Here is a 14,193-nt window from a genome sequence, read left to right as displayed (position 1 = left end):
GTTGCTGCAGATTTGGGTGGTTTACAACTGTTGGTCTTTGTTCCAGTCGTTAGGGCAAAATTTCAAACCCCAAGTCATACAAGATTTTAGCTCATCCATCGAGGTCAAACCTTATTTAGAACACCAAAAATACTATTGGCCGACAACATGTTTCTCTAATTAGGAATTGGATCCGGGACATTAATGTTTGGAATCTAAAAATCAATTCATTTGACCCGCTTATTGGTGTGTAAAAAAAATCAGTGTCATTAATTTTATGTGATAAATCAGACAAGTAAGTTAATAAAGACCATTGAATTAAATTTGTGCGACCCAGATGAATTAATCCATAGACTTCAAACACTAAAGTCCGGAAGGGATCCAATTCCCTCTAACTAGATGCATTCAAACGTCAGATTTTTTTAATGTGTAAGAAGCTCGGTCCGATATATCAAATGTAATAATATGATTGTAAATTTAGAAAAGAAAAAAAAAACTCCAACCAGTTGTATATAACACTCGGTATATCTGTATTTCTAACACTTTGAAAATTTTCTACATTCAACCCCTCCCTTCCTTTCCCAATCCTCCCTCCTGAATGCTGATCTAAATATATATATTTAGGGATTTTTAACAACATAATATTTAAACAAATTAACAATGATGAGCAATTATAAACAATGTGGAGCTAGCTACATAAGTATTATTGTTTTGTTTTTTGTTTTTTGTTTTTTCACTTGAAAAAGGCCATGCAAGAGAGTAAAAGGAGAGATACATAATTATTACTGCCCTACAGCTGCTGCAAGTCCTCTCTTCATTGCTATGTTCTTAAAAACTTTCCTCCGGATAAAATGTCAACCATCTCCGTTTCCAAATCCCATACATCCACCTTTCCACAAGGATCGGATCGTTTGGATTGCACTGGATTGGATTGGATTGGGAAAATTAGGATGAACACCCAGAGATGGTAGGCCATTTAACAAATCCACATAAGAAAAGTATTATTAGACATAGAAAAAGACTATTTTTTTGGGTCCTTAAAGAAAAAAAATTGGAACCAATTGCGGAACTAGCGAGGGATGATGCCGAGGATATCTGCATTACGGTTGTGGTCGGGATTCCTCTTCTTCGACAGAGGCTCCGGCGAGGATGAGACCGATGATCCAATGGCCCACGAATCATTCGAGCTATCAGAGCTAAATGACACATCCATCACTCCATTGGGACTGCATGGAACTGAACCAAACTTACGCTTGTTGGATTGTTTGCCACTGCCATTGCCTCCGGAAGATGTTAATTCGGAGATGAGCTTCGAGCATTCATCCACTTTGTCCTGTTTAAAATTCAATTGAAATCTGACTTCAATAAAAGTTTCAAAATTTCGCGTTCGAAATGGAAAAGATTAGTACTTTTCGGAGATTCAAGGTAATGATTAGCGAACCTTATCGATTCCGAGAATTCCCAGGAGCTGGTTTTGGTATTCCATAAGTAGACACGGTTCTATGTTGTTGACAACATGCAGCATTATGGCAGTGGCAACTACAGATGGAAGGAAAGACATGAACCTAGAATCTGCAGTTCACAAAAAAAAGGTTCACAATTCCAACAACATTGTAAGACAAAGCATAAAGATCGCAACTTTACTTTGTTTTCGATCATGTTATTACGAAAAACAAATCGAATTAATGAGAGAAGAACAAGATTTGGATACCTGAAATTAGACTCAGAAGGATGAGCTCACATCTTTTGAGGACTTCCCAGCAGAGATGGTTTTTCAGACCGAGTCTTCGGGTGATGTAATCGATGAATGAAATCGAAGTGACAGGATTCATCTTCCATTGGAGAGTAGAGAGCACCACAATCTCCATTCGTTTGATTGTTCTTGCTTCAAACACATACTTGCTATCCTCCACCTTAAAAAACACAACAAAACCCAACAAATTTCAACAACCAAACACAAACATGGGACAAGATTCAAGAAACCAAAGACAAACATTGTACCAAACAACATACTTGGAAATCCAGCAAAAGGGGAACTTGGGTCTCCTCAACTTTGGCAGCAAGAGAGATACAAGCCACGGCAGCGAGCTGGGTCATCCACGGCTTCTCAACCTGAAGATGGAGGCTAAACAAGAACCTGTCGAAGTAATCCGCCGCGAGCACCGCCGTGAGGGCGGAGAAAGAGTAGTGGGAAGCGACTCTCAGCATCCAGTCCACCGCCTCTCTGCGAGCTCCGGCCAGAGAGGGGCTGATTTGGAGGGGTTTTTGGAGCTCGTTTTGCTCCGATTCTTTGGATAACAGAGAGATTAGCTCCTCATTATCCCAGAACAGGTCTTGCTCGACTAAGATTGGAGCTTTTATTGGGTTAAACGAAGAAACGTTGCTGTTAAAGCTGTCTTCTACTAATTCCTCTTCTGGGAAATAATCCACTGGGCTCACTTGCTCATCCACCAAATGCTCCTCCGAGCAGTACAGAGCGTCAAAAAGGGAAACTGGGTTTTGCTCTTCACTTGATTCTACTAGTTGATGATGATGTTTTCGATCCATCTTCTTCTGAGAAGAAGAGATTTGATTCTGGGTTCATTACTTCATTGAAAAGCCAGAGGCTGAGAGAGTGTGAGCAAGAAGAAGGAGAAAGAGACGCTCTCTTTCTCTATCTTAATCTCTCTCTAAAGAACTCTTATCTGTCTCTGATTGAAGAGCAGTGGGGGAAGAGGAGGGAAGGGACTAACCACAACCCCAAATATGTGTTTTATAATATGTGGGTTTTTGTTTTTCTACACTGTCACTGTGAAAACTCTGTATTTTTGTTTTTATTTTCAGTTGAACTTTTTTTTATTATTATTTTTCTTGGTTCTCGTCGGGGCATAAGCAAAAAAACAAAAAAAAAAAAAAAATTATATATATATATATATATTATAAGACCATCACAAAGCAACGAGATTTTAGTTATATTTGTAATTAACAACTAACGATAAGAAATACGAGTTTGCTAAAAAAAAATGGAACCAAATTGCATAAGAAACCCAAACGAGCTAAATTATTAACAACAAAATTCTTTCACTGTAAATAGGTCTAATTCACAAGACCAAGTTTAATAATAAGAGCATGACAATTCGATACTAAACTTTCTAAAAGATGATCACTCACTTTGCATTTAAAATCAATTTTACTGCAAATTGAGAATTTGATTCCACCTTGGTGCATAAAATATCATCTCATAGTGTTTTTTGAAATAAATTGATGTTGAAGATGATAAGTTAAATTGGCTAGTTATTTTAAAATTTTGACACTATTTAATAGCTAATTTAGCAAAAATTTTAACAAAACTATTGGGAGATGCCTTAGAGTCGCAGTGTTGTATTTGAAGTGATAATATACTAGTTGCGAGAACAAAGTGACTAATTCGAGAGAGTAGTGTAGACTTAACAATCGCACTAACGTCATGACTCATGTGAGATTATGCACAATTTAAATTCACATGTTAACTTATCCTGCTCAAATATATAAATTTGAACTCATCATAAGTTTTACGCGTCGCATCGTGTTTTATTCGTTTACATGTCGCTCTCTTTGTTTTCAATCAATCAACTATAATATAAAAGTCATCGATAAATATCAAGGACAGCAGATGTCCAACCATTTCCGAAGAAAACATACCGAAAAGAAGTAAGTTATATGCTAAAACGATTTTTCAAAAGAAAAGATAAATAAAGGATATTCGATAAAGTTCTGTGAGTGAACATCCATCTAACCGGTTACCTAACGTATACCGCGTCAACTTAGTTACCACATTTTGAAAAGGCTTTGACTTAATTATATATTTTTCGTGCGTATGTGTATTATGTTATTAACTGTTCTAAAAATCTTTACGCTAAACGGGAAGTTACCGTCTTGATTAGTCTATAGGTGTTTGAAAATGAAGAAAGTGCTCCTAGACTCTCTTAGGTGTCCGCCTAACCAGTCTAAGCACACGCCTAGCCCGTCTAAATCCACCTAGGAATTCGCCTAGGTCACGACTTTCACTTAAACAGAAAATCAATAATTTTCACTTTGCATTTAGACTTGTTGAATACTTGAATGAACACTCATTATATATTTATTTCCCATTTTTTCAATATGTTTTAATACTTTATATCTATATTTCATTTTATTTTGCAATTTATCTATTCCAAAACAATTATGTGTTTGTTTATAAATATACACTTATTTAACAAAGATAATAAATTTACTTAAATTTGCTTAGTCCGTTTAAGCGCTAGGCCCCAACTCGTCATCCAATCAGCGCCTAACGTCTTTCAAAACCTTGATGTTATCATATCATACATTACTTTACCATGTGTAGAATAATGTACTAGTCGAACCATGTGAAGGTGCGCACATTTTAGAAAAACTGTGTGCCAATATGGTAGTATACTTGTGCGCATGTCCATTGTGAGCTATACATGTATATTTTAAACCAGGTAGATCTTAAACCCTAAAGTATTACTACATCTTGGTAATATACACTCGCGTACAGGTCAATAGTCAGCTTTTTATCATTGACTATGTATGATTTTAATTCATATAAAAAATCAAGAAGTATTTGTCAAATTTTTCTCGAACTTATAAAGAGTTGTCAATTTTCTTTTATGAACTTTAATTTTAGCCAATTATTCCCTTGCATTTTAGTTTTAGCCGACTACAGCCTGATCTTTTATAACTGATCAATTTCCCCTCTAGCGTTAGATTTTGAAAATTTTCATACATCTTGGTCACGTACACGGTACATGACAATTGTCTGAGGTAAAAAAAAATGTAATTTTATCCCTAATGTGGACAACATATTGTTTTTTCCTCTTTTCTTCTACTAGTTCACTCTGTACATTTTTTGTTTGAATTTTATCTTTAATGCGGACAACTATGAATCTTCTCCACGGCCTTGCTTTTTCATAAACATGTTGGGGTTGTGATGCAATTTCCTTAGCATTCCTAGTGACTTGATTCACATGACTGTCTCATTTCACATATTTCAATTCAAGATCCAAATTCAAATAAGAAAAGTAATTACTCATCTCAACAAATTTATTGCTAGAAATTGGCCAATTATGAACGTTTAGAGCTTAATCAGTTAAAATTAAAGTTCATGGTTGAAACTGGCCAATTATAAAAGTTCAGAAAAAATAATCGGCTAAAATTAAACGTTAAGAGAAAAATTGACAGCTCATTATAAGTTCGAGAAAAAAATCAATGAATACCTCAAAAATCAATAATAAAGTTTTTGCGTTGATTGGTTTGGGTAAAAGGGAAAGTAAAACTTTAGGCAGATAATTTTGAGCTTTAGCCCAGAGCACAGAAGTAAAGGCATCCGTGAGCAAACTTTTTCCTTTTTCTTTTATTTTCTTTCTCGTTTTTCACTTTTAATTTTGACGATCGATCGTATTCTCTGGCGTGGGGTTTAGGGTAATCTTCTCAAGTTTTCAATCTTGTTTGCGACATTCTAGTGTAATGATTGGTATAAATAATACAAACAATATTGAAGGAAGGACAATATATTGAACCAAATAGAAAAACTCGAGTGTCGAGAATAAATGCTTTAATCATATGAACTACGTAACTTTCAAATTTCTATATCTACCTCTTCCCCGATGAATGTTCAAAACAAAACAGAAGAAAAAAGTTTGCTTGCGTGACAACCTATTACTCAAACTTTACACAGAACAATAGTGTGCTGTAAAACTCTAGCATACAACTGAGTTCAACTAATTAAGGTTTAAGATTATGAAACGCAGATTAATTATCCTTTTTTATGTTTCTTTTTAAGGTTAAACTTTACCGTACTATTATCTCTTTGTATAATCGATTATATATGTGTCTGTCTATATGTACAGGAACAGAGCCATAAATTTCTTCTCATGGAGATAACTGAAAACAACTAAGAAAATCTTATTATAGTATGATTATACGCAATATGATATTAAGGATGATATCAAATAATGATGTATCACAATTCTAATGTTACAAAAATTTCAATGTAGTAGTGGAAAGTGGCAAAGTGATGAGAAAAATATAAGTATAGGATAGGCGGGAGAGAGTTTTTTCAGTTTGAATGATAGAACAAGAGCACTATTGCTTATATAATATTTGATATAAAGTATAAGTAAAATGAATATATGTTGGATATTCAATATATATATTTTCTTCAAAGATAATTTATATATATTATATAATTGTAATGAGCAACTAAACAAACGAATTACTTAAGTATGGTATCTACCCACAGTGGGCTTTCACTGGCTCTGTCCCCGTGTGTGTGTGTGTGTGTTTCTTGCAATTACACACTTCCCAGTAGAATTTACTATCCCACCAGCAGCGCAGGACAACTCAATTCCTCTTTTGTACGAAAAGTTGGTCTCTCCCTCTCTTCTCTCTCTCTTTCTGCACTGCACTCAACCATTATGTTTACAGCAGCAAACCATTACAGAAGAGAGAGAAGGCGTAGAGAGAGAGAGAGAGAGAGAGAGAGAGAGAGAGAGAGAGTATGTGCGTATCAGTGTATGTCTTCAAGTTTCTCTGTGTATTTCCCGCTATGCCATGCAAACAAAAAGAGAGGAAAGGAAGAAAAGGGGACACGTGGAGGGCTTCTAGGTCTTTTTCTTTTGAGTTGTAGCGTTCTTTTGTTTTCTTTTTCTTTCTTTTCTTTCATCTTTGTCTTCTTAGTCTTATTTCTCCTACTTGTGGTGCATTCATCGAGAAATGAAGCTAGGGAGCCAAGGTAGGACAAAAAGTGTTGGTGCTATTGCAGTTTGTAGTGTGGGACTCTGCATCAAATTATCATGGATTTGTTGGTGGATTTTGTGGTGGTGGAGAGCAACTTACCAAGCAGAGTTAGGACGTTATCTTAACATTTCGTCTTAATGATATAATAACATATAAAAGGAAACTCATACTTCATTTTATATTGACATTGAACACCAAAACAATGGTGTATCCGTCCCATAAAAATCCTTGTCGTGGTGCTTGAATTTTTAACACAATACAACAAAGGCGAAATTGCACAAATCATCAATGTAGTGTGTTTTCATAATTCATATGTCAACGTTACTTCTGTGTAGTAAAACTATCTCGTTAAATCACTCGATTACAAATATAAAATCTTGATCTAAAGCGAACCTTGAATCTAAGTTCTATCACTTTTATGATTATAAAATTATAAATATATTTTAATCTAATGAGTTACCCAATTCTCTCTCGCTATTTCAACTAACCTCGAGAGAGGTTCAATTTTGCTCATGTGAATTATCGTGTAACCATCATTTTCAAGGGCGGAAATGTCCTTTGAGCCCATCTAAGCGTGTTTGACGTATAAATCAGGTTTGAAAGATTAATTTACCTATGCAAGTGATGAACGTAGAAGAATTTCAGTGCAAAATTCGATGCATACTAAGATCAGTAACGGACTTAACCACGAAATAATTATTCATAAAATCGCATGAAAATGGATGCTTCGTGGAATTTGGCGTATACCAAAAACACCCTCTAAAAATCAACCAGAACTGAACAAAGGTTGGCACTGTTTTACTATCAGAAAGCCTTCAAAGCAATCTCCTTTTTTTTTTTCCTTTTACTTTTTATACGATCATTGGCAATTTCTTTTCTCTTTTTTTTTTGTTTGTTTTGTTTTCTCAGATTTGTAAACAATAATACCTCCTCCTTCATAATTCTAGTCAAAGTCAGACATGCCCACTCCTCAGAAAACTCAGAAAGTGGTTCATTTTCCTTGCATCAATTTCAATCACGGAGAGGAATTGTCTACCCTTTCATTTTCATACTTTTCTTATGCATTTCTGTGATATGTGATCACGGTTAAGCCACGTCAACATTTTATATTAATTTTTTATAAAAATAATAAAATAAAAAGTAATAAAAATATAAAATGTTGACGTGACTTAACCGTGACCACATAAACAGAAATGCATAAGAAAAGTATGAAAATGAGAGAACAAACAATTCACCTCCTTCAATCACCCCAACGGAAAGTAAAGGCCTTTATGGGAACTCATCAAACCATCCTCATAGCTCGTGGTTGATACTTGATTAGACCCTTGCACATATCACAACCCTTCAAATGCTCGGAGATGGATAGTCTGCCCTCCCCATCCCATCCCATGGTCTAATCAAGTATGGGGGAGGGTAGACAATCCAAAAATAAAAGAGCATAGTATGGGGGAGGGTAGACAATCCATCTCCCAAATGCTCTGCTTCACCATTGACACGTACTTGCCCTACTTATTGGATTGCTATTGTAACGGTATTTTAAATAAATAATGTGTTGTCATACGTTGAAGTTCAACCGTGTAAGAAAAAAAGTTCCACATGCACTAGTACAGTGAGACGGTTAGATTTGCACGATTAGATTCTTAGAGTCTCAACCAGGCCGTTCAAACATTGCAGGTGCAACCTAAACTTGAAACACCACCGCAGTAACGTTCCAAAGAAAGTCTATGATTCAAGATCGCTAAAGATCTTTCAACCCCCATGTCTTGCAAGCAAAAGAGAAAACTAATGTGCTATATGGACTGTGAGGGGTTACGTCCCACATGGATCCTCCCTTCCAGCTGTGTGGCACTCTCGAATTAGCGGGAGGCCCACCAAGTACAGTAGGCAAACCTAATGATGATGTTTGTCCAGTAATTATGGCACCACCCTACAGAAGTTGCTCATATTGACTGTAACCATGCACGATAATGGAAGACAGTTGACCTAAATGAGCAACCTTTTCTCTTATTCACCTTTTTCTTAATCCCTAAACACCATAGTTAATACATGCATTATATAATTAATACTTTTTTTTAAGCAAAAATGGTTCATTGACATAACTCTTCATTTTGATATTTGAGTTTTAAAATTGATAAAAGTGATTCTTGATTTATTCACTATCAATCATTTTGAACATTTATTGAAAAATCTCTGTTAAATTGAAAAATCACATATTCTAGTGAAGGGGTTGATTTGACAAAAATACTCTCAATTTAACAGAAATCTTTCACAAATGATCAAAAGAATTGATGGTAGACAATATGAGGGACTACTTCTATCAATTTTAAATATCATAAACCGAAGTGAAGAGTTTATGTCAATCTTCATGACCATTTTAGCTAAAAAGCCCATAATTAATTACACTAGATTTCCCATTATTTCATTACCCCATAGTTTCTATAGTGAGGCCTCCTAGCCACCATTCAACGCTCTAGCCAATGCTTCAAGTCGATGGTGTGGGCATGAGGTGATTCTGGCCATTGATGTATCGTAAATCTCACAAGCATTAACAGTCAAGATCAGCATGCGCGACTAACTCTAGTACTGATTTACTATCCTGAAATGAGTGACGTTAAAACTAAACCATATATGATCCTCAAGAAAGATTAATTGGCTAATATTCACTCCCTTCTTTTTGAATGGTACAAGAAATGAGAGGAAGAGTGAAATTTGAGTGCATTTATATATCACATCAAAAGAGGAGGGAAACAGCTGGTTTTACTATCTTTGTGTGTTGTTCAAAAATTAAGGCAAAGTAAAAGCTTATGGGTGGGGAAACATTAAAGTTGAGAATATTCCAAACATTTTTAGACCACAAAGCATTAAACATCCTTGAGGGAAAGTCCCTGTTTCTAAGTCTCAAAGAATGAATATGTTTGAAGGGTAACTGCCTGTAGGGAGCATTTCTCTTTTTCTTTTTTTTTCTTTTTTTTTTTTTTTTGTGGAAACAATAGGGAGCATTTCTTTTGAGCATAATTTACCACCAGAAATATGATGTTCGCCTTCAACATTAACCACATTCCTGCAGCCATTTCACGGTTTTGACAGTGCAAATAATTTGAGTGCTCCGGAGTACCTGATACTCCGGAGTACTCAAGAAAGTCCCATAGAGTCTAGACAACGTTCATCTGTGAGAGCTTGACTCTTTTGACTCACAGTACCAGTCTCAACTACTGGATTTCTACTAGTTGGTAAAAAGTACGGGACCACGAAGGCAAATGACTTCAAATTATCAGACTTCTAAGCTGTCAGACTACAAAATTTCCATATCTTCACTCATGATACTACCTACACTGATCAAGACCAAGTCCTATTGGATAAACCATCCATTGCCGGCCCGTTAAACACGATAAAAACTAGGCTAAGGGTGCTCGACTATCATCTGTAGGGAAGCTCTCATGGACCCTATGTATTTTGGTCTCACCCGACCCACCATATGAGAAAACTCCTCAAGTCAGTCTACCTTACCGAAGTTTTTTTCTTGTTAATCGCAGCCAAACATAGAGACAAATATCATCAATAGTTGTCACAATGCAAAGTTATTATCTCCGTTGAAGGTCAGCCAAAAAGCTATAAGACCATTGATCACCACATCGAACATCTTCGGAGTGATGGACTATACTGGCACAAGTCTTGAACGCCCGACAAAGGACTCACATATTTTCCTCCGTCTGAATTTTCTAATTACGCTAAAACAATTGATGAAGCTTCTAATCAATGAGAGAGCCAGGTTGTTACCTAATGAGCTTTGAGGACTTATAGGTGCAAAGCTAAGTAAATCAACCACCCCAGTAAAAGCAGGTCCTAGGAAAGACAGAAAAAAACCAAAAGTCATGAAATTAAAAAAACATGTTCAAGGCCAAGGAAAGGAGATGCAGTCAACAAAGTGAAGTCAACTTCAATCATTTTCTTAGTTGTCATTCTTAAAGATACATGTGAGTTTCAGTCAAGGATTATCTACTACATTGACAATTTGTAAATCTAGGTTATATGTGGGTCACTGAAGATCTGAAAACGAAAGACATTCCCCTTCCAAGGGATAATTTGAATATCATTTCATACGCATCTGTAATTACCAAAGCAAAATTAAGCCCCAATACAAGCGTTAGGAAGGAGTAATGCACATTTAGCCACTACCACGTTTAAAATGTTCCCGAATGAATCTATCTGCATGGGATGGGTACTTATCTCGGATATATGCTCGGAGACACTTCTGGTAGGAGAAGTCTATCCATACACCATCAGTTCTTATGACAAATAGGCACCTCGAGCGTTTAAATTGGGGATGCCGATCAACCTTCAGCAAGACAAGTTACAAAGAAAGTGATTAATTTGCACAGGCAAACACAAGAATCCACATCGCAGAAAACACAGGTTGATCATATATAGAACGGAGGACTGGTTCAGAAATCAATAAGAACTTAAAATTCAATGTTAAATAGTTTAAAAACCCAATGTCAACAAATAGTCATTTTAAGTTCTATTCATATAAAGATCAGACTGAAGAAGAGAAGTTTTGAGATAGAGACAGATAATTTCATGTCCCAGAACTATACAGAAACAATAATAGAAATAGTTTTATCTACCACATATTACACTCGTAACTCGTTTCTGAACCAACAACCTAAGGAAAATGTAGCCAAAGAAACAGCAGAAAAAAGTTACACCAAAACATTAATAGTTTACACTTTCAGCTTCCGCTATCATTGAATTGTATTGAAATGGTATGAAATAAATAATCTAGGAAAAATAAGCCCATATAGTCAAGGATAAGTTATGAACATCCAGATCTAAAGTTCCAAACACTTGCCCAATTGCTTAGGACATGCCCTAAAAAAGGTTAAAGTGGTAAGAAAAATGCAATGGCATGTAGCTCATTAAGCTAGAGCACCTGTGACTGGCCTCCCATTGAACTTCATCTTACACAGAGGGGACAAAAATAAATTTCAGCCTAGATAAATGCTTTTCTATTCACATAATCATTAAGAGATGCCATAAATTTCTTAGTTGTGGATGTTTGTGCAGTGATACTTCAATCATTTCTTTTATTATTCGGTTGCAATAGAGTTAACATCTTACATTCATCTCAGGTTTCCCATTACATTGGTTGGTGACACCAATTTCCTGTTAAATCTTTTGGTTGACACAAAAATTCCAATGACGCATGAGCAATAGCATATTAAAAATAGTAGAAGACAGGCCGAAAACAAGGAGAGAAGGGCGGATGTAACAGGGGGAGAAGGGGAGAAGGAGAGAAGGGCGGATGTAACAGGGAGAGAAGGGGAGAAGGGCGGATGTAACAGGGAAAGAAGGGGAGAAGGGCGTATAAAGATAAGGAATTAAATAAATAAGGGTAATATGATTATTATCACAATTTTTAAGCCGTGATGAGTAAGGGATTGCTGCAAATAGGATGAACATCAACTTGCTAGCTTTTCTAACCTATTTCCCCACCCAAATCACTTGCCTTTTTCTCCCCAATTAAATCTCTATAATCCACACTCCCTCACATCTAGGCCTCCTTATACTTCAGAACAACCATGACTTTTAAATTACCTGCCGCATTCCTTTCGAACATGTTCAAGTTTTAGTCTTCAACAGTCAATACGTTCACCACAAAACTAATACACAAACCCTAAACCCCCTCTTTATATGATTTCAACCTTTGAAACCCTTTTTCGGCTGACCCAAACCGCTCATGAAAACATCAACAGCCTTGTTTCTCTATACAACATAAACTTTCATACTTAAAAGAAGGCACACATTGTGCATTCACACCAACAGTGGTCTGTGACACACAACAACGCGTCTTCCAAACCATCCTTCACACTTCAACAAACAACTTGGTAGATACTACAAATTTAAAACAGACCTTCCTAGTCAATAATAATTCGAGGCTACATTCAAAAGGAACGAATGCACCGATGCTCAAAACCCATCATTTACACCACAGAAAACATATTGGCAATGACTAATGAGTTACTTACACTCAATATTTTATATATTTGATTACAATCCAACCTAAATTCTTCACAAGACATTCAATTAATGGAAATCTCCGACTGTGAATGGTGGAGGAGAAAAAGTTACCATGATAGAATCAATTGCGCAGCCAATTTTATCCTCTGAGTGTGGATGATGAGCAAGAAGCCTTTCCACCACAACCTTTTCATCTTCCTCCGTCAGCCGCTCACCATCCATATACCTGCAAACCACCAAAACCAGTTCACAAAGTAAAACGACGGGGCTCAACGTCGTTGCGAGCTAAGCTCACAGTAAGCATACCTATCAGAGTGCAGAATCTCCTTGGCCAGCAAAACGACGGGCTCGATGTCGTTTAAAATCTCCCGTTCCTTATCTTTCCACTTGCAGTAGTCAGGGTCGTCCCAGCAAGGGTACTTCGGTGGCTCCTTCACGCTTAGCACTCCTCTCAGTGCAGACCTGCCCACCGAGGACAATAGACTCTCCGGCCGAGTCGACTCGCTCGCCCCGCTACACCACGCCCTGCCGCTCGGGACCGCAAGCCCGAGGCCCAGGCGTCGGTGGTGGACTCGCGCGCAGAGGAACGAAACTGTACGCAGCAGCAACGGGTTTAGAATCGCCATTCGCGTCGTCGTCGTCATCTCATTGTTTGAGTGGCATCAGTCGGCGGTGATGATGACACAGTGAGTCGTGACTGATGCCGTGGACTTTGTGGGAATATTGATATTTGTTTCGGGTTTTTGGGAGAATAAACAAAATTACAGGCCCATTATGAGGCCCAATTTGAATTGGAGATAAGTAGTTGGGGCCGATAGATGGGTTATCTTATGCCTGATTGGTCCATCACGTGTTTTGTTTTGTTTATATTTTGTGTTGTCCGAGAGTCCAACGAACTGAAAATGCGTGGCCCACACTGCTGGATTTGGGTTATCATTAAGGTTTGAAACTTTGAACTTTATAGTTAAATAACAGAGGTTTTGAAATGGTAACGAGAGTTGAGAGTATGAATTCTCACATACTGAAGGAGTTTTGTATGTATTTATAAGGAGTTTAGGTATTATTTAGGGGCGTTTTGATATAAGCGCCTCGTTTTTTAATTTTTTAGACTAAACATATACTCCTTTTGAAAATTTGATCAAACATTTTTCTAAAATTTTGGTTATTAATTTCAGTTTTTCACATAAGTTCAATTTTGTTTAGAATTTTAGTTTTTCACGACTTCTCCTGGGCATTTCGTTTTTTTTTTTTCTTCTTTTCCTATTATCCCTATATTTATGCATTTATTATCCATCTCTATGCATTTTTTTATTGTTTGTTGTAAATTTTACTTTTTTTGTGAATATAGTAGAATATTTATAAATAAAAAAATTGTCAAATTTTATTATTTAGAAGACCCAACACATAATAAAGATTTGTTTGATTATATAGCTACGT

General features: G+C 36.4%; 2 protein-coding genes across 2 annotated transcripts; both read right to left on the bottom strand.

The window, feature by feature from the left end:
* Window positions 1–758: 758 nt before the first annotated feature.
* LOC137717861 (cyclin-D3-3) lies at window positions 759–2,766 on the bottom strand. The gene is made up of 4 exons (XM_068457357.2): window positions 1,993–2,766; window positions 1,691–1,892; window positions 1,421–1,551; window positions 759–1,312 (listed from the first exon to the last, which is right to left on the bottom strand). Exons 1-4 carry the CDS (start codon window positions 2,524–2,526, stop codon window positions 1,049–1,051), a joined length of 1,131 nt encoding a protein of 376 aa, XP_068313458.2. The 5' UTR covers window positions 2,527–2,766; the 3' UTR covers window positions 759–1,048.
* A 7,898-nt stretch (window positions 2,767–10,664) lies between these two features.
* LOC137718491 (protein DCL homolog, chloroplastic) lies at window positions 10,665–13,478 on the bottom strand. Its single transcript, XM_068458054.2, has 3 exons — window positions 13,063–13,478; window positions 12,868–12,982; window positions 10,665–11,074 (listed from the first exon to the last, which is right to left on the bottom strand). The coding sequence occupies exons 1-3, from the start codon at window positions 13,398–13,400 to the stop codon at window positions 10,904–10,906; spliced, it is 624 nt and encodes a 207-aa protein (XP_068314155.2). The 5' UTR covers window positions 13,401–13,478; the 3' UTR covers window positions 10,665–10,903.
* Between the last annotated feature and the right edge of the window lie 715 nt (window positions 13,479–14,193).

Source organism: Pyrus communis, chromosome 8 (genome assembly GCF_041283825.1).
Source record: "Pyrus communis isolate YQ-2024b chromosome 8, ASM4128382v1, whole genome shotgun sequence".
NCBI lineage: Eukaryota > Viridiplantae > Streptophyta > Magnoliopsida > Rosales > Rosaceae > Pyrus > Pyrus communis.
This window is presented reverse-complemented; position numbering and strand designations above follow the sequence as displayed.